The sequence below is a fragment of the Engystomops pustulosus genome, chromosome 6 (genome assembly GCF_040894005.1).
Source record: "Engystomops pustulosus chromosome 6, aEngPut4.maternal, whole genome shotgun sequence".
NCBI lineage: Eukaryota > Metazoa > Chordata > Amphibia > Anura > Leptodactylidae > Engystomops > Engystomops pustulosus.
This window is the reverse complement of record NC_092416.1, coordinates 153,009,973-153,037,785: the sequence shown is the minus strand read 5'-3', so window position 1 is coordinate 153,037,785 and position 27,813 is coordinate 153,009,973. Positions and strand designations below refer to the sequence as shown.

The following is a 27,813-nucleotide window of genomic DNA, read 5'->3' as shown; positions in this document are numbered from 1 at the left end:
CTCTCATTCCAGTGACTGGCTGTCTCAGGTACTCTCATCCCAGTTACTGGCTGTCCCGGGAACTCTCATTTCAGTGACTGTCTCTGTCTCCGACTGTCACTTTGTCTATGGGGAGATTTATCAGAGGTGTCTGAGAGCAGAACTGCTCTAGTTTCCCATGGCAACCAATCAGAGCTCAAGTTTCATTTTTGCACAGCTGTTAATAAAATTACAGCTGATCTCTGATTGGTTTCCATGGGCAACTGTAACAGTTTTACCTCAGACAATTCTGATAAATCTCCCCCTATCTCTGTCTCTATCCATCTTGTCTCACACATATACATCTTATACTCATTGCCTATAGTAACCAATCACAGCTCAGAGCTCATATTAATGACCTGTGGCTTAGTGGCAACCAATCACATCTCAGCTTCCAATTGCCACAGCAGCAGACAATGGCTCCTGTATATGGTGGTTTATAAATGGATTTTGGAAAGCATGGGGTTAAAATTTCGGGTCAAAACTGAGTCTATGACATTCCATGAGTCATAGAGAGCGTCTGTGCAAAATTTGGTGACTGTAAACATGACGGTACAGATTCCTTTAGCGGACATACATACATATATACATACACAGTCATCTCTATATGTAAATGAGGGCAGTATATGTCATAAAGTAGAACTCCTGATGTCCCCAGTTCTTGTGATGTCACTGTCTGCATTCTGGTCGGTTTCTTCGGACACGCAGACACAGAAAGCTCTTTCTCCTGATTTTTTGGGATTATTTAATTTCTATACTATTTTTTTTCTGGTTCTTGAGTCCACAAATCATCAGGTGAGTAGAATTTATATACTGGGGGCTTTACATTCTCATCTATACATGTCTCCCCCCTCTAGTGTTAGTAGTGGGCTCTGCAGGGGTTTCCATCCAGGTTCAGTCACAGACCAAGGATTTAGTAATGGAAAGGCCTCTTGTATCCCAACGGCGCTCTAACAGTAACTCTCTTTATGGCTTATGTTAACCAATCAGATCTCTGTTTCCATTTTTCCAATTCACATTGATAAATAAAAGATAAGCTCTGATTGGTTGCTATGCTGTGTATATATACACAGCCCTCAGTAGTTGTGTCTGCCAAGGCGGGATGTCACCATGTCACAATATTGTATAGGGCCCATAATACCCCCTTAATAACCCTAAACAGTATTATAGATCATGCAGCATACACAGTGTCCTCATAGTCTCCCTGTAGCAGTAATAGCGACTCCATATGGCACCTGATGTCATTACATTGCACCATTATGTATCACATAAGACCACAGCCAGAGGCGTAACTACAGCGGTAGCAGCCATAGCAGCATAGTCATCCGTCCTGACACTAAAGAGTGAAGAATGTGCACCATTATATACATATTACGCTGCACATTGTGGTATATATATTATGAGTGTGTATCTGTGATGTGTATATGCTGTATGTGTATATGGTGTATGGTGTGTATAAATACAGTATGGTATGTGTGTATGTAAGCTGTATGTATGTATATGGCACTGTATGTGTGTATATGTGAGGTGTATATGCTCTATATGTGTGTAACAGTGTATAAATGTGTATGTATGAGTGATGAACTGTATGTTTATGTATATAGGAATGCAATATATGTATATTTTTAAGCCGGTAGGGGGGCCCCTTCAGAAGTCTGCTATGGGAGGGGCCCTGCCTCTCCTAGTTACGCCACTGACCGCAGCCTATAAGAGTTCATGGCTCTGGCAAAAGATTCACTTTTATTTGTTAGCCCATGGCATCTTACTGTATATCATATACTTCTCCTTTCATGGAAATGAGGGCAATGCTTGTCATAACATAGAACATGTCATGTCACATCTGGAGACGGAGTGTTTTCTTGTCATTTTATTTATTATATTACAATATTTTTCACTGGTGTAAGAGTCCATGTGTATAATCAGGTCAGTATTATATCACATATGTAGCAGTGATGTATAAATGGGGGTTTATTGGCCGGGAAAGAATTGTTGTCCATTTGTCTGATCGTCTCTGACATCCCCAGTACCAACCTACATAGCCTTCTCTCTATAGTAGTGACTATTTGTTTCTTTGAACATTTAGGACCCCTCGTGAACCAGCTGCTGATACTACAGCAGTTGGGCTGCCCCCACCTCCCTGGCTAGGGAGGGGGGTAGCTTCCCTGGTATTAGCCAGCACCATGGTGCCAACAGGACAACGCACATCTGGCCTTGGCAAACAGAGTGGACGCCCCCTGCTAAAGGTTGTGGCGACTGATGCTGACCTGGACCAAGAGGTAACAACTCCTATTGTAAAGATGTATTATATAAAGTACATGCCCCCTCTGACTTTTGTAGTAGAGATCTAGTTGTATCATTTCTCCCGGTTTCTTATCAGTGATGTAACAATATCTTATCTTTTCAATACAGTCCCTTCAGCTTGTACCATTGGATTTGATGCGTCTAGTGAAATACTTTGACGCCCCGTTCAGTGTAAGTCTCTATATAATCTTATGTCTTCTTATGACATTAATTCATTGTATACTGCAATCATACCTCCCAATCTCTGGGTTGAAGAAAAAGGGCGCCTATAGAGTTGATGTTCCGGACCATACCTCCCACCAGGTGGGACAACGGGACGGACCCCAAAATCTGTCGGGAGGTTTGTAATAAATTATGTATAGAGCAAACAGAATAGTAATCCAACATATTACCTTTCATCCTGATAACAGCTCATGTCTAAAGTAATAACAACAGCCACACCGGGGCAGCAAAACCCAAACTATAGATCATGTAGCAAATAGTCATCATCATCATCATAATTCCTTTATTTATATAGCACACAGAGATTACGCAGCGCTGCACAGAGCTACCAAATCAGTCCCTGTCCCCATGGGGCTCACAATCTAATCAACCTACCAGTATGTTTTGAAGTGTGGGAGGAAACCGGAGGACCCGGAGGAAACCCACGCAAACACGCATTTAACAAATTAGATAAATATTTTCAAAACGTTATCAATGGCATTTGTTGTATGATCTCAGATGCAGGATAGACTTTTCCCTATCTCTATGAACAGAACAGTCCCCCTTGTGTGCCCTTATTAACCCTATGTGTTCTCCTTATTTTACAGCAAAGACTGATTGAGAGACATGTCCGACTTCTGGAAAAAGTCTCAAGACACTACAAATATGGGATTGTATCCTTTTTCCTGAGATAATCTAGTAATATGTAATAAATATCTTCACAGACGTGACTCCAATTCTTATGAAAAAACAACTTTGTATGAGAACCCATGAAAAGCTGCAATGTACACAACAACCACTGGGAGACGACACATGAACACATATAGGACAGGCTTCTCCTGATTTAAGATTTCCAAATCATGTGTGTAATATGTATAAAAACTAAAAAAGAAAAGTCTCATTCACTCCAGAAAAAAACATCATTGCAGATATCACTTTTACAAACTTTATAAAGTTTACTGCCAATTTTAGGGGAACCTGTAGAAAAATTACAAAGAAATTATAAAGAATCAATAAATATTTCAAATATAATATTGTTCTTATCTTCCTGGAACTAGAATAGTTCTTCTTTAGGTTAGTAAACTAATCAATGACAGCTGTGGATGGCATAGGTAATAATGTATGTATAGTAGGTGCTGGTGATGATGTATTTGAGTAGAGCTGTATAGGTAATTATTAGAGATGAGCGAACACTAAAATGCTCGGGTACTCGTTATTCGAGACGAACTTTTCCCGATGCTCGAGTGCTCGTCTCGAATAACGAACCCCATTGAAGTCAATGGGAGACTCGAGCATTTTTCAAGGGGACCAAGGCTCTGCACAGGGAAGCTTGGCCAAACACCTGGGAACCTCAGAAAAGGATGGAAACACCACGGAAATGGACAGGAAACAGCAGGGGCAGCATGCATGGATGCCTCTGAGGCTGCTTAAACGCACCATTATGCCAAAATTATGGGCAACAGCATGGCCATGACAGAGTGACAGAATGAAGCTAGATAGCATCTAAAACATGCAATAATTGACCCTGACACTATAGGGGACGGCATGCAGAGGCAGCGGCAGCAGGCTAGAGAGTGTCATGGCGACATACCCTAAATGGACTCAGGCTTCAAACCAATGGGTGGCAGAGAGGAACCAAAGGAGGTGAGCAAGAAGTGCTCAAATAATATCGGTACATGATAAAAGTTTGCCAGTATATTTTGTGGATTACACAGCAGGGTGGCGACAAAGTTAACATGGAAGCCATGAAAACAACCCAAAATTCTGCCTGACACAGCTCGTTTGATAAGGGGACCATGTATGGAGGCAGTGAACTAGTAGTAGATTAAAGGTGCTGCAGTTAAAACTATGTTAGTTGGATCTTGGCATGGAGCTGGCGCTCCGCTGCCAGGCGAGCTTTCGCCAATCCAAGCCCCTGTCTCTAGGCTACTCCCCAAACAGCACTTCTAAGAACCTTTTGTATAAGATCAAGTGTAGTAGCGTTCTTATAAGTTTAGGATATGCCGGGTGAGGGGAATGTAAACAGATGCGCAAGAAGCGCATGATGCGCATGGAGCTGGCGCTCCGCTGCCAGGCGAGCTTTCGCAAATCCAAGCCCCTGTCTCTAGGCTACTCCCCAAACAGCACTTTTGTATAAGATCAAGTGTAGTAGCGTTCTTATAAGTTTAGGATATGGCGGGTGAGGGGAATGTAAACAGATGCGCAAGAAGCGCTGAAATAATATCCCTAAATGGTAAAAGTTTGCAAGTATATTTTGTGGATTACACAGCAGGGTGGCGACAAAGTTAACAACTTTGATGTGGAATCCATGAAAACAACCCAAATTTCTGCCTGACACACCTCGTTTGATAAAGGGACGATGTATGGAGGCAGCTATATGGACGACTTTTGGAGGTAGGAATGGAGACAACGTGTGGAGGCTGCTATGGAGACAATTTAATTTGGATAGTGCCTGTATGTGGCAGTCCCAAACATTTTTCAAACCAGAGGAGCAGGTAGGTGGCCCTCCAGTAAAATGGGATAGATTGAGTGCCTGTATGTGGCAGTCCCAAAAATTGTTCAAACCAGAGGAGCAGGTAGGTGGCCCTCCAGTAAAATGGAATAGATTGAGTGCCTGTATGTGGCAGTCCCAAAAATTGTTCAAACCAGAGGAGCAGGTAGGTGGCCCTGCAGTAAAATGGAATAGATTGAGTGCCTGTATGTGGCAGTCCCAAAAATGTTTCAAACCAGAGGAGCAGGTAGGTGGCCCTCCAGTAAAATGGGATAGATTGAGTGCCTGTATGTGGCAGTCCCAAAAATGTTTCAAACCAGAGGAGCAGGTAGGTGGCCCTCCAGTAAAATGGGATAGATTGAGTGCCTGTATGTGGCAGTCCCAAAAATGTTTCAAACCAGAGGAGCAGGTAGGTGGCCCTCCAGTAAAATGGAATAGATTGAGTGCCTGTATGTGGCAGTCCCAAAAATTGTTCAAACCAGAGGAGCAGGTAGGTGGCCCTCCAGTAAAATGGGATAGATTGAGTGCCTGTATGTGGCAGTCCCAAAAATGTTTCAAACCAGAGGAGCAGGTAGGTGGCCCTCCAGTAAAATGGAATAGATTGAGTGCCTGTATGTGGCAGTCCCAAAAATTCTTCAAACCAGAGGAGCAGGTAGGTGGCCCTCCAGTAAAATGGAATAGATTGAGTGCCTGTATGTGGCAGTCCCAAAAATTGTTCAAACCAGAGGACCGGGTAGGTGGCCCTCCAGAAAAATGGAATAGATTGAGTGCCTGTATGTGGCACTCACAAAAATTGTTTCAAACAGAGGACCGGGTAGGTGGCCCTCCAGAAAAATTAAATGCATGAAGTATAGCAAGAGCCAGTGGGCCCTGTCAAAAAATAGCCATTTTCCTCTGCTTTACTGTACAAAGAGGAGGAGAAGGAGGAAAATGAGGAGGAGGAGGAGGAGTGGATCAATTATTCAGGTTGAGCTTCCTTCACCTGGTGGAGATTGGAAATTCTGAGAAATCCAGCCTTTATTCATTTTAATAAGCGTCAGCCTGTCAGCGCTGTCAGTCGACAGGCGTGTACGCTTATCGGTGATGATGCCACCAGCTGCACTGAAAACCCGCTCGGACAAGACGCTAGCGGCAGGGCAGGCAAGAACCTCCAAGGCGTACAGCGCCAGTTCGTGCCACATGTCCAGCTTTGAAACCCAGTAGTTGTAGGGAGCTGTGTGATCATTTAGGACGATGGTATGGTCAGCTACGTACTCCCTCACCATCTTTCTGTAAAGATCAGCCCTACTCTGCCGAGACTGGGGACAGGTGACAGTGTCTTGCTGGGGTGACATAAAGCTGGCAAAAGCCTTGTAAAGCGTACCCTTGCCAGTGCTGGACAAGCTGCCTGCTCGCCTACTCTCCCTCGCTACTTGTCCCGCAGAACTACGCACTCTGCCGCTAGCGCTGTCAGAAGGGAAATACTGTTTCAGCTTGTGCACCAGGGCCTGCTGGTATTCATGCATTCTCACACTCCTTTCCTCTGCAGGGATGAGAGTGGCAAGATTTTGCTTGTACCGTGGGTCCAGGAGAGTGAACACCCAGTAATCGGTGCTGGAATAAATTCTTTGAACGCGAGGGTCACGGGATAGGCAGCCTAGCATGAAATCTGCCATATGCGCCAGAGTACCAACGCGTAAGAATTCACTCCCCTCACTGGCCTGACTCTCCATTTCCTCCTCCTCCAACTCCTCCAACTCCTCTTCTTCTGCCCATACACGCTGAACAGTGAAGGACTCAACAATGGTCCCCTCTTGTGTCTCGCCAACATTCTCCTCCTCTTCCTCCTCATCCTCCTCCACCTCCACCTCCTCCGATATGCGCTGAGAAACAGACCTCAGGGTGCTTTGGCTATCAACAAGGGAATATTCTTCCCCCGTCTCTTGTGACGAGCGCAAAGCTTCCGACTTCATGCTGACCAGAGAGTTTTTCAACAGGCCAAGCAGCGGGATGGTGAGGCTGATGATGGCGGCATCGCCACTGACCATCTGTGTTGACTCCTCAAAGTTACTCAGCACCTGACAGATATCAGACATCCACGTCCACTCCTCATTGTAGACTTGAGGAAGCTGACTGACCTGACTACCAGTTCTGGTGGAAGTTGACATCTGGCAGTCTACAATCGCTCTGCGCTGCTGGTAAACTCTGGATAACATGGTCAGTGTTGAATTCCACCTCGTGGGCACGTCGCACAACAGTCGGTGAGCGGGCAGTTGGAGGCGGCGCTGCGCTGCCCTGAGAGTGGCAGCATCTGGGCTGGACTTCCTGAAATGCGCACAGATGCGGCGCACCTTCGTGAGCAAATCAGACAGATTGGGGTATGTCTTGAGGAAACGCTGCACTATCAGATTTAACACATGGGCCAGGCATGGCACATGTGTCAGTCTGCCGAGTTGCAGAGCCGCCACCAGGTTACGGCCGTTGTCACACACAACCATTCCCGGCTTGAGGTTCAGCGGTGCCAGCCACAGATCAGTCTGCGCCGTGATGCCCTGTAATAGCTCTTGGGCGGTGTGCCTTTTGTCGCCTAGGCTCAGCAGTTTGAGCACCGCCTGCTGTCGCTTAGCGACGGCACTGCTGCTGTGCCTAGAGCTACCGACTGATGGCGCCGTGCCCACGGATGGTAGTTCGGAGGAGGAGGTGGAGGAGGGGTGGGAGGAGGAGGAGGCATAGTAGGCCTGAAACACCTGGACCGAGGTAGGCCCCGCAATCCTCGGCGTCGGCAGTATATGAGCAGCCCCAGGGTCAGTCTCGGTCCCAGCCTCCACCAAGTTAACCCAATGTGCCGTCAGCGATATATAGTGGCCCTGCCCGGCAGCACTCGTCCACGTGTCCGTGGTCAGGTGGACCTTGTCAGAAACGGCGTTGGTCAGGGCACGGATGATGTTGTCTGACACGTGCTGGTGCAGGGCTGGGACGGCACATCGGGAAAAGTAGTGGCGGCTGGGGACCGAATACCGAGGGGCGGCCGCCGCCATGAGGTTGCGAAAGGCCTCGGTCTCTACTAGCCTATAGGGCAGCATCTCCAGGCTAAGCAATCTGGAGATGTGCACATTAAGGGCTTGGGCGTGCGGGTGGGTTGCACTATATTTGCGTTTCCGCTCCAGCGTCTGGGGTATGGAGAGCTGAACGCTGGTGGATGCTGTGGAGGATCGTGGAGGCGACGATGGGGTTTTTGGGCCAGGGTCCTGGGCAGGGGGCTGACTAGCAGCTGACACAGGGGAAGGAGCAGTGGTGTGCACGGCCGGAGGTGAACGGGCTTGTTGCCACTGAGTGGGGTGCTTAGCATTCATATGCCTGCGCATACTGGTGGTAGTTAAGCTAGTAGTGGTGGAACCCCTGCTGAGCCTGGTTTGGCAAATGTTGCACACCACAGTCCGTCGGTCATCCGGTGTTTCCTTAAAGAACCTCCACACTTCTGAAGATCTAGCCCTCGCCGCAAGAGCCCTCACCACGGGAGCTTCACTAGTTGACAGTGGCGCTGATGCACCAGCTCTGGCCCTGCCTCTCCGTCTGGCCCCACCACTGCCTCTTCCAACCTGTTCAGGTCGAGGACTCTCCTCCGTCTCAGAAGCACTGTGTTCACCCGGCCTCTCAACCCAGCTTGGGTCTGTCACCTCATCATCCTCCGATCCCTCAGTCTGCTCCCCCCTCGGACTTCCTGCCCTGACAACAACTTCCCCACTGTCTGACAACCGTGTCTCCTCATCGTCGGACACCTCTTTACACACTTCCACTACGTCAAGAAGGTCATCATCACCCACAGACTGTGACTGGTGGAAAACCTGGGCATCGGAAAATTGCTCAGCAGCAACCGGACAAGTGGTTTGTGACTGTGGGAAGGGTCCAGAAAACAGTTCCTCAGAGTATGCCGGTTCAAATGGCAAATTTTCCTGGGAGGGGGCAGACTGGGGGGGAGGAGGCTGAGGTGCAGGAGCTGGAGGAGTGGGGATTTCGGTGACATGGGTGGACTGCGTGGAAGACTGACTGGTGGTGGACAAATTGCTCGAAGCATTGTCAGCAATCCACGACATCACCTGTTCGCACTGTTCTGGCCTCAACAGTGCTCTACCACGAGTCCCAGTAACTTCAGACATGAACCTAGGGAGTGTAGCTCTGCGGCGTTCCCCTGCTCCCTCATCAGCAGGTGGTGTCTCACCCCGCCCAGGACCACGGCCTCTGACCCCTGCAGTAGTTGGACGCCCACGTCCCCGCCCTCGTCCTCTACCCCTAGCCCTGGGGTTAAACATTTTTAAAATGAGAGTTATAACTTTTTTTTTTTTTTTACTTTTTTTTTTTTTTTTTGTGTGTTTTTTTTGTGTTTTTTGTTTTTTTTTGTGTTTTTTGTTTTTTTTTGAGTTTTTAGAACCAAACAATCCTATCCTATTGCTATGGCTATTTTCTAGCCAAGTATCAAAGGAAGCACACTACTATGCCAGATGAGATGACACTGAGTTATTGCCTAATAGAAATCCAACCCCTACTGAATTTTGCCACTTCAGCCTTTGCTATGGATATGTGCGCCACTAAGCGCAGAACACAGCGGTCGCAAGTCTCACTACAAATTGCTCAGAATTGGCAAGTACATGCACTGCAGAAACTACAGCCACCAGCAGATCAACCAGAAATCAAATATATAGAACGCTACTGTAGGCTTCAAGAAGCTATTTGTATTCTCCTATGGCTATTTTCTAGCCAAGTATCAAAGGAAGCACACTACTATGCCAGATGAGATGACACTGAGTTATTGCCTAATAGAAATCCAACCCCTACTGAATTTTCCCACTTCAGCCTTTGCTATGGATATGTGCGCCACTAAGCGCAGAACACAGCGGTCGCAAGTCTCACTACAAATTGCTCAGAATTGGCAAGTACATGCACTGCAGAAACTACAGCCACCAGCAGATCAACCAGAAATCAAATATATAGAACGCTACTGTAGGCTTCAAGAAGCTATTTGTATTCTCCTATGGCTATTTTCTAGCCAAGTATCAAAGGAAGCACACTACTATGCCAGATGAGATGACACTGAGTTATTGCCTAATAGAAATCCAACCCCTACTGAATTTTCCCACTTCAGCCTTTGCTATGGATATGTGCGCCACTAAGCGCAGAACACAGCGGTCGCAAGTCTCACTACAAATTGCTCAGAATTGGCAAGTACATGCACTGCAGAAACTACAGCCACCAGCAGATCAACCAGAAATCAAATATATAGAACGCTACTGTAGGCTTCAAGAAGCTATTTGTATTCTCCTATGGCTATTTTCTAGCCAAGTATCAAAGGAAGCACACTACTATGCCAGATGAGATGACACTGAGTTATTGCCTAATAGAAATCCAACCCCTACTGAATTTTCCCACTTCAGCCTTTGCTATGGATATGTGCGCCACTAAGCGCAGAACACAGCGGTCGCAAGTCTCACTACAAATTGCTCAGAATTGGCAAGTACATGCACTGCAGAAACTACAGCCACCAGCAGATCAACCAGAAATCAAATATATAGAATGCTACTGTAGGCTTCAAGAAGCTATTTGTATTCTCCTATGGCTATTTTCTAGCCAAGTATCAAAGGAAGCACACTACTATGCCAGATGAGATGACACTGAGTTATTGCCTAATAGAAATCCAACCCCTACTGAATTTTGCCACTTCAGCCTTTGCTATGGATATGTGCGCCACTAAGCGCAGAACACAGCGGTCGCAAGTCTCACTACAAATTGCTCAGAATTGGCAAGTACATGCACTGCAGAAACTACAGCCACCAGCAGATCAACCAGAAATCAAATATATAGAACGCTACTGTAGGCTTCAAGAAGCTATTTGTATTCTCCTATGGCTATTTTCTAGCCAAGTATCAAAGGAAGCACACTACTATGCCAGATGAGATGACACTGAGTTATTGCCTAATAGAAATCCAACCCCTACTGAATTTTGCCACTTCAGCCTTTGCTATGGATATGTGCGCCACTAAGCGCAGAACACAGCGGTCGCAAGTCTCACTACAAATTGCTCAGAATTGGCAAGTACATGCACTGCAGAAACTACAGCCACCAGCAGATCAACCAGAAATCAAATATATAGAACGCTACTGTAGGCTTCAAGAAGCTATTTGTATTCTCCTATGGCTATTTTCTAGCCAAGTATCAAAGGAAGCACACTACTATGCCAGATGAGATGACACTGAGTTATTGCCTAATAGAAATCCAACCCCTACTGAATTTTCCCACTTCAGCCTTTGCTATGGATATGTGCGCCACTAAGCGCAGAACACAGCGGTCGCAAGTCTCACTACAAATTGCTCAGAATTGGCAAGTACATGCACTGCAGAAACTACAGCCACCAGCAGATCAACCAGAAATCAAATATATAGAACGCTACTGTAGGCTTCAAGAAGCTATTTGTATTCTCCTATGGCTATTTTCTAGCCAAGTATCAAAGGAAGCACACTACTATGCCAGATGAGATGACACTGAGTTATTGCCTAATAGAAATCCAACCCCTACTGAATTTTCCCACTTCAGCCTTTGCTATGGATATGTGCGCCACTAAGCGCAGAACACAGCGGTCGCAAGTCTCACTACAAATTGCTCAGAATTGGCAAGTACATGCACTGCAGAAACTACAGCCACCAGCAGATCAACCAGAAATCAAATATATAGAACGCTACTGTAGGCTTCAAGAAGCTATTTGTATTCTCCTATGGCTATTTTCTAGCCAAGTATCAAAGGAAGCACACTACTATGCCAGATGAGATGACACTGAGTTATTGCCTAATAGAAATCCAACCCCTACTGAATTTTCCCACTTCGGTCTTTGCTATGGATATGTGTGCCACTAAGAGCTAAACACAACGGTAGCAAGTCCCCCTGCTAATTCCTCACAAAATGGTAAAAGATGCAAATTAAAATAAAAAAAGTAGAACGTTATTGTAGCCCTAAGAAGGGCTGTTGGGTTCTTTGAGAATCACTCCTGCCTAACAGTAAGCTAATAGAACACCCTAACGCTTTCCCTGACCAGCAGCAGCTCTCTCCCTAGCGGCATCCAGAGACAGAATGATCCGAGCAGCGCGGCCAGCGGCTAGTCTATCCCAGGGTCACCTGATCTGGCCAGCCAACCACTGCTATCGACGTGTAAGGGTACCACGTCATGCTGGGTGGAGTGCAGAGTCTCCTGGCTTGTGATTGGCTCTGTTTCTGGCCGCCAAAAAGCAAAACGGCGGGAGCTGCCATTTTCTCGAGCGGGCAAAGTATTCGTCCGAGCAACGAGCAGTTTCGAGTACCCTAATGCTCGACCGAGCATCAAGCTCGGACGAGCATGTTCGCTCATCTCTAGTAATTATGTCTTTAGGTGCAGTAGAGATGTTTATCTAATGATGTATACAGGTACAGTACAGATGTAAAGGGGATGATATACTGTCTATGGGTGCTCTAGAGCTGTATAGGTGATGATGTATATAGATTCAGTAGAGCTGTATAGGTGATGACGTATATAGGTTCAGTAGAGCTGTATAGGTGATGACGTATATAGATTCAGTAGAGGTGTATAGGTGATGATGTGTATGGGTAAAGCACGGATGTAAAGGGGATTTTATACCATGTACAGTATGGGTGCTGTACAGCTGTATAGGTGATGATGTATATGGGTGCAGTACAGCTGTATAGGTGATGACGTATATAGATTCAGTAGAGGTGTATAGGTGATGATGTGTATGGGTAAAGCACGGATGTAAAGGGGATTTTATACCATGTACAGTATGGGTGCTGTACAGCTGTATATGTGATGATGTATATGGGTGCAGTACAGCTGTATAGGTGATTATGTATATAGATTCAGTATAGGTGTATAGGTGATTATGTATATGGGAGCAGTAGAACTGAATTAAGTGAAGATGCATATAGGTGAAGTACATTTGTATAGGTGATAATGTATATGGGTGCAGTAGAGATGTATAGGTGATGATATTGGTTATACAGTTTTTATTGGATTTTCTTTAACATAAGTAAAAGCCTCTAAAGGATTTACCCGACATGATGAGAATATTACAGATCTGTGCCTCACGCATAGAAGACTTTATGGAGTTTATAGATCCGGTGTGTGACATCATTAAATTACTTGGGTAAGTACTGATGACTTTATCTACTGGATAGGGTGTACGTGATTAATGATAATGATGAAACTTCATACACGGGTGTTCACACCTCACCATGGTGGGTAAAGACCATACAGAGACATTAGTAAGGCTACATTCATATATGTCAGATGTCTCCAGCCAGCAGCTTCATGCCAGACACAACCGATGACTTTGTAATTTTCCAGATGCATAGGCATAGTACAGCCTGATCACCTGATCTTCATCCCCACTAATGTCACCTAAGCACAGGGAGTTTTATACTGATGCGGATGTATAAGGTAACAATCTGATTTACTGTACCTTCATATTTTTTATGTTTATAGCCTTCCTTTCTTGAAGAATAAGATGTCAGATGAAGCCAGATACACCGAGACTGCTGCAAAGTCCTTATCCCACCTAGGTGAGCCTAAGCCCTGACCCTGATGGCAGAGAAGGCAGCACCACCTTTCTACTGTATCATTGATAAAAGCAGAACAAAGCTATCAGATATTTATGATATAACCTAATCTTCTTGGGGCATGGTAGGGACATGTAGAAGGCCACTAGTTGGTGCGCTTTACCTATGCTTGTCATAATCATCAGTAATACACACACAGTTATCACATCTCAGCCGTAACATGTAAAGTCATGGCTGATGCTGATGGTCTCCAGCACTGACTGCTCTATGTCTTCTAGGTGATCTGATGTATGTTCCAAGCCCTCAGGTGAGGATGCAGATCTGCTCCACAGTGATGGATATCTACAACACCAAACACCCAATACCGCAGATTATTGGTAAAATGTTTCTTCCTTATTCACCTACACATTCACAGAATAAAGTAGATCCAGTATTTAATTGTTCTAAAAATGCTAAATTTATTCTAAAAGTGTTCTTGTCACAAAAATCTGTTTATCACATTATTTTGTGACTTACCTATCTTAGACTGATCTGCTTTGTTCCATACTGTTCAGGTTTTGAGCTGACAAGCACCAGCTACAATGTAGAGATCGCAGCAATGAGCGGATTGGCAGAGACCCTCGTCTCATCACTGACTTTGATGAAGGACAATGTCCAAGTAAAAATATTGCTGCTGAGAGCCCTGCAGCTTCTATCCCGCACGAATGGTATGTACAGTATACTACTGCTGGATATACTCTATGGGGCATATTTCTGATATTGTATGATAGGCCCGCCGCTGCATAGTCTTGATGTATCCGGGCAGGCTGCTGCGCAGCGCTTATTCGATGCCAGGCAGGGCCTGGCTTAGAAATAAACGCAGCTGGCGACTTTTGTGTCGCCAGCGGCAGAGAGTGCGCCCTGTAATTGCCCACTGATGTGGTGCAGAGGTCCTGATAAATATGCCCCATTATATTATTGTGTAGTCAGAGATGTCTGGTAAAGGCAAGCTCCAGGTTAAACTGAGGGATTGTATTATCCAGTATGGAAGACATCATAATATAATCTGCCATCTGAAGATAAAATCAATCTTGATCACTCCAAGTTCCAGAATGAACTCATCTCTATGTATCTTGTTATTTCCTATACAGAGAACTGCATGTTCATGGCCAGAGGTCAGGCGGCCTTTAACATCTGCTCCCTCTTGAATGACCCTGATCCCTCAGGAGAACTAATGCTCCTTTCTTCTGGGATCATCCTGAACCTCTTGGATTTGGGGCCCAAAGATGAAATCATAAAACAGATGAATAATCTGGAATGTATTTGGTGAGTAGTGGTCAGGATCACACTTACTCATGTCCCTGCAGAATGATGCAGCAGATGTGACCATGTAGAGCAGCTTTTCTCTTTTGACTATTTTACATAATTTCTGTAAGTGCTTTACACAAGTGTCTTTATGTGGTTCCAGTGCACTGAAAGATTGCGTCGTGCGCCTCTTCACCACTGGATACACAGATCGCGAGCGGCAGCTGAGAAATGATCTCCTGGTTATAACGACTGTGATTGCTGAGAAGAGCCGAGCTCTCATGATTGTAAGTACAGCATGTAATATTCTCCATCTATAGGCAGGGGGCAACACTGATGGACTGGCCACTACAGAAAATGTTGTCCTGTGCCTGCTGCCCTCTCCACGGTTTGTAATGAATTTTGTCTTTACTTTCAGGACACCGGATTTGCAAAGCAGCTGATTTTATTTGCAACATTTCCAGAAAGTGAGTGGTGAAAGCTATGATAAGGATTAGTACAATATATATATATATATATATATATATATATATATATATATATATATATATATATCAGGGGATCATGACTGGGGTCTGGATGACTCAGTGAGACCAGAATCTCACGTTTTTGCTTTTTCTCTCAGTTAAAAGTCGGAACCCGCTGCTGGGAAACATCCAACTTCTTCATAATCGCGAAGGCCTGAAAATGAAAAGGCTGCTGATGGACCTGCTGGTGATATTCAGCAAGGACTGGTCATCTGATAAGGTGAGACTGAACTATTACTACATATAGACCGGTAAATTGGTGACATAGGGGGGAATTTATCATACGCTGGCGCTGGTTATAGTGTAGAATTGCACTTTAACCTGCACCTGTTAAGGTCTTAAAGGACGCCGGCTTTAGCTAAAGAATATTATAGTGGGCAGGAACACCCGCACACCTCTCCCTTCATACCCTTCCACCCACAAACACTGGTAAATCTCCCCCCAGTCATGTATATGACCAGGAGAAACATGCGTAGGGTCACATCTATAGGACTCTTGGCTTTGGAGTGTAAATAAAGCTGTGGATAATATATTATAGTTACTAGCAGTGGGTCAGTACAGTTCTGTATAAAGGACCGCTCATCTGGATGTGATGTGTGAATTATTTTATATGGATTCTGCACAACACAGCTGCCAGCTCCTTATACTGGTAATTTGAAAGAATTGCACTGATAGTAGCTCCATATTTTGTCATTTTTTGTCAGATACTTTCAGATAAAAAGGTCGTTTCAGCCCTTTTCACATACGTGATCCCGACTGAAAAACCTGAGATACAGGACTGGCCGATGCCGTATTTTCAAGAGCTGCAGCTTCAAGCCATATCCACTTTGTCATCTGTGGCTCCCCGGCTGGTGGAGCATTACATGGCTTGTGAGGGGAACAAGAGGCTTCTACAGTTCCTCAAGTGGTGCTCCAGCCAAGGTGAGACAGATGTATGCCATCCTCAGGAGGATTTCCCATACCGAGCACAAGCAACATTTCACAACATGGGGCCTATTGGGCTGTAGCTCATGGTGGCTGATCAGATATCGCCTTTTATGACTGAAATTTTCATGACATGCCTTATTCAGGATCCCATTGTTTGTCCTTTCTCAGTGATGTAGGAGACATTGAGCCCTCTGCTGACTTATAGGGGCACATGTATCTTTATCTTTGGCTTTGTTCTACTGCTTTTCTGCTGGTTTTGCTTCTTTACTATATCTCAGTTAAGTTGCAAATGTTGCAAAAAATCCCCAAAAAGTCTCAAACAGCTTTTCTAAGCCTGACAAGGGCCAGTATGGATTTGTGACTTAAAGCCGCAACTTTAATATCTGGCTCCAGGTGATAACTCAAGAGAACATTGCAGAAAATTAGGCAATGGCAAAATTTAAAGGGAGTTTGTCTTATAAGGCACAATAAGGCACAAAAAATAATTGTACATGCATCACAAAGAGATAAAAAAAAGCCAAGCCAAAACAAAGGTACTGTACATGTGCCCCATAGTATACATGTTTCTCTTCATAGAAAAATAATATCATTACAATTCATTATCTGATATATAATATATGTCTGTGCTGATTTCACTTCATATAATTGCTGCTTTATAATACAACAAAACCTTTTTTCACTATTTAGATGGATTTGTTGGAAACGGCAACGGCTGTTGTCGTAGATCCAAGAATGAGCAGATTTGCCGGACCTTGAAACTGCTCAACCGTATGGTCTCCGTACAGGACACAACCCTAAATAAAGACCTGTGTGACCAGGGAGCTGTCAGACAACTTCTAAGTAAGTAGCATCAAAATTCTGTATCCATGGCTCTAATATACTGGGGGTTGTTTTTGTTGGTTTGCCTGTTTTTCTTGGCATATCACTGCTAAAAAGTGACATAGGCATATTTCTGCTTATACCTTATTATTATTATTATTCTGGCGTTGCTAGTTTTTTAAAAAGTCACATGGTCACTCCAGTCCCCTGCTGGTGTATGTGCTGAAACTTTTATGCATTTTGTTACTTTTTTGCAACATTTTGAAAAAAAAAAACCCAGGCAGCAAGTAGAGCATGAGAATATTTATTTAAGCGCAAAAGTCACTTTAATGACAGGCAGCGAGCTCCAAAGACAGACATAAAACTGTCACAAGGAGCCGTCTAATGATAGACAACCCTCACTGTCTATACTTAAATGGTTATTGGAGTTATCTAAAAAAAGGAGTAAATCATCCATTAATTAAGTTCTGATTCCCGATTTAAGCAGTAATCTGATTTACCATATTTATCCCCACCAAATATCAACTCATCTGTCCATTTCTTTATTCAGGAGTCCTGAAGAAGACCAACACTGATGCTGTTGGGAAGAATAACACAGTGATCCTGGAGATCCAGACTGAGATATTGTCTGTCCTGACCTCACTCTGTGAGACTGACTCCCACACCAAGGTATGTCCTTTGTTAGTTGCAACTCATCATTACCACTATTACAATTGATAATTCTGCTCAGATGGTTCCAGTCGCATTGTAATTTTTTCTAGTTATGATGTCTTATACACAAATACAATATAAGGCCCCTTTCACACAAATGTATATGGCAACCCCATGCTAGCTGTACCAATGACAACTAGCATATGGCCGCCATAGAAATGTATGGTGCACTGTACCGTGCTGCAGCGGAAGTACAGCATGGCTACACGGCTTCTATGGAAAGTGGAGAGGTGAGGAGCTCTCCCTTCCCCAACCAGCAGTACTCTATTCTTGGGTCCCGGCCCAAATGTGCGAACACGTGTGAAAGGGGCCTAATACTGTACAGCTATATACAGCGCACCAGGCTTAGAGCCATGTAGTAATCCACAGATCTTACATCATCACATGACATTTAGATCTGATTAGGAAATGTCTTTTTCTCTCAGGAGTTGTTTGGATCACAAGGTGTAGATGTTATGATTCAGATTCTTAAAATGGGCCCAACTCAAGTGTCCAGTGGACTGGGCCATGAACGTTTGATCCTCAGCACACTGACCTGTGTCTGGTAAGTACTGATCAGTATGAATTTTTTCAATTCAAATGGAATTGTATCAATTTATCATTTTATCAGCAACCAATATCAGCTAGGATCAGTGCTGAACATTGGACCCCAGCAGTATTCACATAACTATATCACACTCATTTATCTATTCCCACATAAACATATTCCTCATCCAGATCCCTTTGTTAGCACCATGATAGTGTGTAAACCCTGATTACAAGGTAAATCCAATAAACAACAACTCTCTGGCAGGATAAACTTTACATTATTTTATCTTTTTTCCTTCCTAAGGTCGTGTATTACTGGATACAATATAACAGAAGATGACTTTCTTGATAAGCAGGGAATGTTCCTCTTGTTGGATTTATTAGCAGTAAGTACAATGATAACTTCTGTACATTATGGAGATCATAGAGAAAATTTCTCTCTTTACACCCTCCTGTCTCTATCCCATCTCCAATAGTTTTTGACCAATTTACAGGGGCCAAACATCCAACAGGACATATTCCAATAGACAATATAAGATGCAACTATAAATTCAGCCATTTTCTGATTATGTCACCGGACATCCCTGCTTACACAGGCTGTTGTGCATAAAATTATCACCAGACAAACAAGCTACTTTGTCGTCTGATTGATGGCATCATAAAGGTGCTCATACAAAATTAATTACATTTATTCAAATGCATATAGCAAGGCTGCTCCATGTATGGGCACCTTTACACAAACCAGATATCGGGAACAGGTATTATTAGGAATACTTATTCATCTGATTAACAGTACAGGCAGTCCCTGACATAAGAACACCCGACTTACAGAGGACCCTTAGCTACAGCCGGACCTCTCTGCCCACTGTGACTTCTGGTGAAGGCCCTGGATGCTTTACTTTAGTCCCAGGTTGCAATGAACAGCTGTAAGGTGTCTGTAATTAAGTTTTATTGATAATTACAAACCCATTGCAAAATCTTGAAAACCCAATTGTCACTGGGACAAAAAAAAAAAAAAAAATCGACTAAGCTACAATTATAAAATTTACTTGTTCCGACTTACATACAAATTCAACTTAAGAACAAACCTATCTTGTATGTAACCCGGGGACTGCCTGTATATATAGATTTTGTGTCCTATTCATACCACATTGTCATTTTTTCACTCCGGTCCACACCGGACCCTGAGGATTTACTGTCCATTTTGTCTCGACTCTAAAGGTGAATTGGAAGACTATGAACACTATACTGCTCACGTTGTTAAACAAATTTTTAGAGAATCCAAAAACTCATTCCCATTTTTACACCTGGAGAGGAAAAAAATTTGAGACTGTCCCACACTTGCTGATCCAGTTATGGAACGAAGCAGAGAAAAAACTGGGAGAAGTCACAGACAAATATGGCCGTATTATTGGTGAGTATAGAGTTCCGCTATCATATGGCAAAGCATGGACTCCGTCTTATTCTGATCTCTACATAATATTGTTACATACTATATATTAATCACTCCAGATGTGACTATTCATGTGATATGTAGCTCACTAATCTGTGTTTTATAGATCCCAAGAATCCACTAGGACGACAGATAGGAAAAGATCAGAAGAAGCCCCCAATATCACCCAACAATGTCACAACTAGCACCTGTGAAGTGGCCGAGAATAATAAAAGCCAAATTTACTCCTTATTCTTGAAACTAGGTAAGAAAGAGAAATGCCTTATTCTTCTTTTGCAACCTGTAATAACAACTTTAAAAAATCCTACAAAGCGGGGAAGTCTGTTCATTGTTTGTGTAGAAGAAAATAACAGTTTTGGTTTAGTGCCTGCCTCTGAGGAGCAGCAGCTTCACTATTGTATCAACTGGATTCACTTTTCATTACAAAGTTTTCTCTAACATCATGTCATTGGTGTGTTGGTAAAGTGCACATTAATCTGGTCCAAAATTTCATGCATTTATTAATAGTAATTGTCACATTTTGTCTGGATGATTTAGTCTGTTAATATGTATCCATTGTTTATTAGGAAAAACTTCTATTTTGTTAGGTTTCTCTGATTTACCAGGATTATCTACACTGGACTATGTGACTCTCATTGCAATTATGAGACATTTGGATTTTCAGGTCAGTCTGTTACTATCTACAGAATAATCATTTCCAGGCATTGTATTTTACAGGTGTTTTCTATGTTTACACTTGTATTTACATATATTGAGACCTAATGTATTTGTGTCAATCCAATTGGATTGGATTAGTCACAATAAAACTTGGGCTCTTCTCTTTCTAGGGAGTGCTAGGAACCTCTTGGATAAACAGTTATTATTGTGAGAATATTTCTTCCATTACTAAATATTGGCTATGTTATACACCAATAGGTTGGAAAAGTCTGGAATAAAACTAGACAAGAATTGAAGGCAGAAAACATCCAACCTCTGAAATATGACTCAGATGCCTCAAACTATATTAAAAAAGAGTTTGAGGATCTCGCCAAACGTGTCAGAGCTCAGCAATCCCAAGTCATTGTAGAACATCAGAAAATGGAGCTAGAAGAAGAACAGCGACGATATGCTGCGGTAAGACTGCACTTATCATCCCATCCCCTAAGTGCAATGTGCTGCTCCAGAGTGCATTACAAAATTACATAAGTTCTAGATCCAAGACCAGACTCCCAACTTCTTACAGGGGATTCTCCTGCATAGTATTAATGACATATCCACAGGTTCCACTAACTCCCTTCCTAAAGTAAGACTGAATTGAGTGTTGGCCGGGCATACACATTCACCTCTACTAAGGGCAATGAGGCTTCTGACTATTTTTACGGGTCCTATATACAGGACAATAACACTTTATTTTAATACGGATCCCAGACTAGCTCCTAAAAGAATTACTTGTTTGGCGTCATGACATTGTTACAGCAGTAGTTCTGCTCCTGATGGCAAATCTACTATTATATGTATGGCAATTACCGTGATCGCCGATCTGGAATCCCTATTGTAGTAACCCCTATGCATGTCTGTCTAGCCTGTTTCTATTTGTTACTGTCACTGGTATATTTCTTACTGTAATTGTTTCCCCATATGTGATGTAATGTGGTCATGTCAACCTGTATTGTACTGTATCACGGTGTGTCCTGTAAATATGTTTGTATGCAACCAAGGAATTAGCAACATGTAAAAACGTGCCTCTCGTAGTTTATGTATGTAACTGTAATGTTATCTCTATAACTGCGTAACAATTGCGGGGACACTACAAAGAAACAAATCTCCCCGCAGGGATCATTAAAGTACTATCATATCATACTATAGATGCCATTACCTATAGTCCCCTCCTTCACTTTCCATTTTATATACAATATCATTTAGACAAGATCCCCCATTACAGAAATCTCAGGTCCATGATTTGTACTAAGAAAATCCTTCCTTTACCACATCTGTTTTAACCACAGATAAAAGCAAGTATGAAACAGCGAGCAGAAGCCAAAAAGACCTGGGATAATTTTGTGCTGAGGACATCAAACTATGATGCCCTGAAGGTAATAGTGTTATCATAGATATTCTATGGATTATATGATTGATAGAAATAAATAATAATACAAACTAATGAAAGATAATAATAACAATAAAAAATAAACTGTTATTACATGAAATACAACTCTTGTCAGCAGCTACACAGTATAATGTAGCTGGGAAGGGATCTACTACAGACAGAGAACAATGGAGCAGGTCAAGAGCATAGAGGAGACCATTATACTTCTCTTATTCATTACAGGAAGCAAAAAGAATAAAAGAAGACATGATAGAGCTATCAAGACCTGAATATGTCATCCAAAAGGGAATAGATCATGCAACAGAAATCTATGGCCTAAATACTACGGTGAGCGAAGAAGCTTATGTTTTACCAAAACCCAAGACCAGTTCTTAGGATGGTCATGTGGGGATGAGTCTCTGCTCCTCAGGGGAGGGCTTCTAGTATGTGCAGTAGTCTTTATTTACTACTTACAGGTTCAGTATTCAGGTCTATACTACCCACAACAGTAGGTTATGAAATAGAGTTGGTCATAAACATAATCGTGGAAATTTATCAAGGATTCTATTTCAGAAAATTTACAAAGAAGCCCTGAAATAATTGCAAATGACTGACAATCCGCCAGCACTTGTAATATTTTACGCCTTCACGCCAGTTTCCTTCCAAGGGGATGTAGAGAAGGGGGCCAGGCCGGCAGCGGAGTGGCTTAGCGTGGGACGTTTTTGCTCCGTGCCTGCGCACAAGCTGCAGCTTGCAGACCTTCAGAGTTCGCATGCTGCAAAATATTTCTATGCCTGGTTAGACCTGGAGTAGAAATAAATGCTACGCTGCCCGGCCACCCAATACATCAAGAGGGCTGCACTTAATAAACTAAGACATTGTTGGATGGCGCCGCTCTCACTCTGGCATATGCTAAATATGCTAAATAACCCCCAAAATGTCCAACACTTCATATTTGTAGTGTGATATGTCTGACATTCACATGGCACTAGCTACATCTGTATATATACATATGATGTAGCCCCTTAATATGAGAAACATGGAATTAATTTTGGTGATTTCTTCACAAAGATATGAGAAGTAAAGCTGCATATTGTTTGTGTAGGTTTCATGTGGCCGGGTTTTGCGTGTACAGAGCACGCCATCAGAACTAACAGGAGGACCTTTAGCAGACACCTGCCTGGCTCAGAAGAGGCTTCCAATCCGGGGAGGAGCCCTCAGAGACTTCAGAATCCAAAGATTTAAGTTTTAACTTTCAGCTCCAGCAACCAAGTAACATGTGCCTTTTCCTCGTCCATTTTGAGGAACAAGTTAAGCCTGAGATCCTCATAAAATTCTTGGGATCAGTTCTGTGTTTTTGTCTTTTTATCTACTTATTAGTCCCTGTCGGGTCAGAGGGCAAAATGGATTGTGTTAGGTCACACACATTGCATATTATTCATTGTATTCTCTTGTGTTGATACAGTAGCATTTAAAGTGAACCAGTCACCAAGAAATTCAAGTCATATTTAGCTGGTGACAGGTCCAATAGCCTATTCTATGCTGAAAAAAATGCCTTTGTCAGCGTTCTGAATCATTTCAGTAGTTTATAATAGTCTATGAAAGAGAAAAATTGCCACCAGCTGAACTCAGGCTGCACGGATCAATCGGCTCCAAAAGACGATAAGCAAATCCAAAAGCAAACAAAGAGAATGTCCAACAGCCCTACACTTTTCCTTAAGAAATATAGTCTTCTTTATTTAGTCCATATAAGGAACAGCAGTTTAATAGCAAAAATCAAAACAAAGCTCCCTCTATGACGTATTTCTGGTCAAAAAGACCATCAGTTATAGATATTGAAAGGTGCACAGGTGGAGCACCCACCCGCCCAAAACTTCACCCATCTGCTGCCTACAACATGTAAATAAGCATGTACAAAAATAGACATAATGGGGTTTATATACTAAGGTCCTGCAGCTGCATATCCGTTGTTTTCCGACGTTTTCGGGGATCGCACCAGAGATTGTGAAGCAACACATGCAGGAAATCGGGCGCACAATCTTGGTGAATCGCGCCGGACTTCATGCTCGTCGGACAGTCTGGATCGGGGATTGCGACAGGACCGGGTAAGTAAATGTGCCTCAATGTATACAAAATAGCAATTGATAAAATACAATAAAGAATTAAATAATTTAAAATCAAATCATTTAGTATGTTTAAGATTTTTGGAGCAATACAATCCATTTGCAAAATCCAATCCCCCTCCCTGTTGAGAAGGAAGCGTCAAAGGTCTCCTCGGGTCTATTCTATCTTTCCAAACCGCTAAATATAATGCTGGTCAAATTGCCTGCATGAGTATATCTAAAATATTTGGATGGAGAAAGCCACAGCACCCAGGGGTTTAAATTCCAAAAGGCTTTATTCACATATCATCCAGGCCATAAAAAACGCGACATTTCGATTCCCCATGCTTGACAAAGAATCGAAACGTTGTGTTTTTTATGCCTGGATGATATGTGAATTATGCTTTTTGGAATTTAAACCCCCTGGGTGCTGTGGCTTCCTCCATCGATAGTGCCTGATTTTGGGTTTGAGCACCAGAACCCTCAGCTGCGAGCATTACCTTTACAAATTACCGTGCAGGATTTGGATTGCTGCCTTTCTACTCCTTTTTACTAAAATATTTTTAGACATTAGAGAAATTTGTATTGGTATTGGTTGTATCTAACCCTCTGATATGTCCCCTAATTCTTTTAACCGCCTGCTGGTACAGCCAATGTAAGTAAGTTTACAAGCTGCACATTCAACTTTTACGCTTGATATTTCTGTTATCTATTTTAGAATTAATAGAACTTATTTGATAAACATATTCAGGGTCGGACTGGGGGGGCCTAGGGCCCACCAGTGAAATAGATTCTGGGGGCCACCTACCTCAGCGCGACCACGGCATTTAACTTGTCTTTGGGGGTTGCCGATCGTTGCTATGGCAGCCCTGCAAACGGAGGCCCCTGCAATAGCTTCAGGTATCTGCAGGGCCAGATTTAGGCTATATTCACACTGCCGTTGCCCGCCCGTACCGTAGCGGGCAACGGCAGTGTACGGGGAGAGGAGGAGGTGCAGCTCACCCCCGCCCCTCTCCATAGCAACCTATGGCGCACGGTGCCGTATTACGGGAAAAGATAGGACATGTCCTATCTTTTTCCCGGGTACGGAACGGTACGGTGCCGCACGTGTGCTGCACCTTACCGCTCCCGTAGGGTGCCGTGCGCCCATAGGAGTGTATGGGGGACGTATATCGGCCGTATATACGTCGGCCGTATATACGTCCTCCATACGTTCGTGTGAATGTAGCCTAAGGGTCACTGCAGTATGGAGCACCTCATTTAGGATGGGGCCCCCCTGCTTGGCAGCCGATGCAGGGCCCCTCTCAAAACAATATTTGTAACAAGACACCAGATACTTAGACTACATTCACATGAATGTATGCCCCCTGTCCAGTGCTGGTGAGGAGGAGGGATGTGCAACACCCTCGCCGATGCAATGGCGAGGGAGTGTTTGCGAATACGTCCCACCTGCATGTAATCACATCAAACTACATGGTCCTGATAGGACATAGGGGTATTGCAGTGGTTAATCCTGCCTGGCAAGGCAGGAGTTAAGTATTTTGTATGATGCAAGATGCTATTGTCCAATGATATGTGTTACATCCTGTGCTCTGTAAGCTGAGATGTGATTGGAGGAGCAGCCACCACCTGACCAAAGGGAGGTAATAAAACCCCCTGGCCAGGAATGTTCTGGAGGATTCCAGGAGATCTTCTTTCAGAGAGATTCTAGTGTAGGAGAATCCTAGAGAGTGAGTGAGTGAGTAATCTCAGTCTAGCCCATACCAGAGCAGGAAGAGCTTAGCCCCTGCCTCTGAAGAGTGGAGTATTAGACTAGAGTTAGTGTAGTGAGGAAAAGGGGTATCATCTTACCTTTAAAGGTGATACCTGAAGCCCTACAGGACAAGCTGAAGCTTCCTACCAGGACACAGCTGCCTCCCAGCCTGCCCTCTACATCCAGGCTGGTGAACTATCTCCTGAGGCTCCCTCCAACTCACATCTCAGCACTCCATCTACCTGTTAAAGGCACGTTGCTGCGGTTCCTGTCGGTTCAAATAAAGAACTGTAAGTTGTTTTCTTCAACTTCTGTCTCCGTCTGGTCCCTGCTAATACGGCTGCCTTCATCACCGGCACCCTGTCCATCACCCAGAGACTCACACTCGGGACATTAAGGGGTTGCCCCAGGGAGATCCGCTATAGCAGCCTCTCCCTCATCTTTTCTTGCCAACACCACCCTGCTGGAGACCTGCCAGGCTGTAGGACAGCCCTCCGGTTCCCCCGTACTAAGCACCGTGACAATAGCGTGCTTAGGCCGCAACCGCCAGCCACTCCGGTACCGCGGGCCCCGACTGTCTCTAGGCCTCACCTCAAAGGCTAGGCCCCGGTGGGGGATGTTGCAGATGTACACTGCACAAACTGGGAAGGTAGGACATATTTTCCTTGTGCACAGAGAGGTATGATGCCACACATGTGGGGACTTATATGGGGACATATATACGACCGCTAGCTTGCGGCCTCATATACATCCCATGGACTGTCATATAAATGTGGCCTTTTTAAAATACAATTGCCACAGAGACCAAAAAAATGTAGCTGGATTTACAATGATAAAGTATACAAGTTACATACAAATTCAACAAAGAACAAACTTGCAGAATCTATCTTGTCGGGGACTGCCTGTACTGTTACCAATTAAAACTACGACAAGACCAATATTCCAAACAATAGCGCAACAATTTCCAAATAATCCCTCCAAACTACGACCCACAGCATCACCACAACATAAAGAGAATACCAACTTCCTGATAATGAAGACAAGTCTCTATACACAGACCAGTATTACCAATAATTCACTACATATAAACTCCACTTACTGATGATCTTTACCGCTATATTGTTATTATAAAAACACCACCGAGCAAAGGGCAAGATCATTAATGACACCTCTGTACAAGCCGAAATAATAACAGTACATCCTGATTATCACCACTACATAATGACAAAATAATACTGCAATACTATATGATAACCTACACACAGACCAGTATGTACCAGCATATAGTGACCATATAGTAGTAGATACCGGTCCTGCATAGAGGCCGCAATGTGATCCAATGACTTACAGGTGACGTCCCTGATGCTGTCTCCTCCCTTCTGTCTGATCTTCCAGGAGACTTCTTCCATCCATGACTCTCTGCGGGTTTATAAAACAGACATGGTTGGCATCATCCTATATACACCTCACACCTGACCCTCACATGCACAACTGACCACACACTGTGCCCCCACATATATCATATATACCCTTCACCTCACAAGTGACCACACTGTACCCCCACATATATCATATATACCCCTCACACCACAACTGACCACACTGTACCCCCACATATATCCCCCACATATATCATATATACCCCTCACACCACAACTGACCACACTGTGCCCCTACATATATCATGTATACCCCTCACACCACAACTGACCACACTGTACCCCCACATATATCCCCCACATATATCATATATACCCCTCACACCACAACTGACCACACTGTGCCCCTACATATATCATGTATACCCCTCACACCACAACTGACCACACTGTGCCCCTACATATATCATGTATACCCCTCACACCACAACTGATCACACTGTATCCCACATATATCATATATACCCCTCACACCACAACTGACCACACTGTGCCCCCACTTATATCATATATACCCCTCACACCACAACTGACTATACTGTACTCCCACATATATCATATATACCCCTCACACCACAACTGACCACACTGTACCCCACACATATCATATGTACCTCATACCA

General features: G+C 43.8%; 1 protein-coding gene across 1 annotated transcript; it reads left to right on the top strand.

Annotated features, from left to right (window-relative positions):
- The first annotated feature begins 400 nt into the window (after positions 1–400).
- Positions 401–23,232, top strand: LOC140066134 (cilia- and flagella-associated protein 69-like). Its single transcript, XM_072113679.1, has 24 exons — positions 401–813; positions 2,102–2,294; positions 2,428–2,490; positions 3,129–3,194; positions 13,061–13,170; positions 13,509–13,585; positions 13,861–13,959; positions 14,137–14,289; positions 14,713–14,887; positions 15,030–15,153; positions 15,285–15,333; positions 15,492–15,613; positions 16,098–16,314; positions 17,008–17,160; positions 17,690–17,808; positions 18,276–18,394; positions 18,683–18,764; positions 19,600–19,792; positions 19,938–20,075; positions 20,419–20,495; positions 20,747–20,944; positions 21,817–21,903; positions 22,140–22,244; positions 23,002–23,232. Exons 2-24 carry the CDS (start codon positions 2,199–2,201, stop codon positions 23,146–23,148), a joined length of 2,769 nt encoding a protein of 922 aa, XP_071969780.1. The 5' UTR covers positions 401–813; positions 2,102–2,198; the 3' UTR covers positions 23,149–23,232.
- The last annotated feature ends 4,581 nt before the right edge of the window (positions 23,233–27,813 follow it).

What these genes read in the sequence shown, in the direction of transcription:
- LOC140066134 (XM_072113679.1), top strand. Translation starts at nt 2,199, where the DNA reads ATGGTGCCAACAGGACAACGCACATCTGGCCTTGGCAAACAGAGTGGA. An exon ending in AATAATCTGGAATGTATTTG is followed by an intron (nt 14,888 to 15,029) that starts GTGAGTAGTGGT and finishes ATGTGGTTCCAG; the next exon opens with TGCACTGAAAGATTGCGTCG. An exon ending in TCTTGTTGGATTTATTAGCA is followed by an intron (nt 18,765 to 19,599) that starts GTAAGTACAATG and finishes TCGACTCTAAAG; the next exon opens with GTGAATTGGAAGACTATGAA.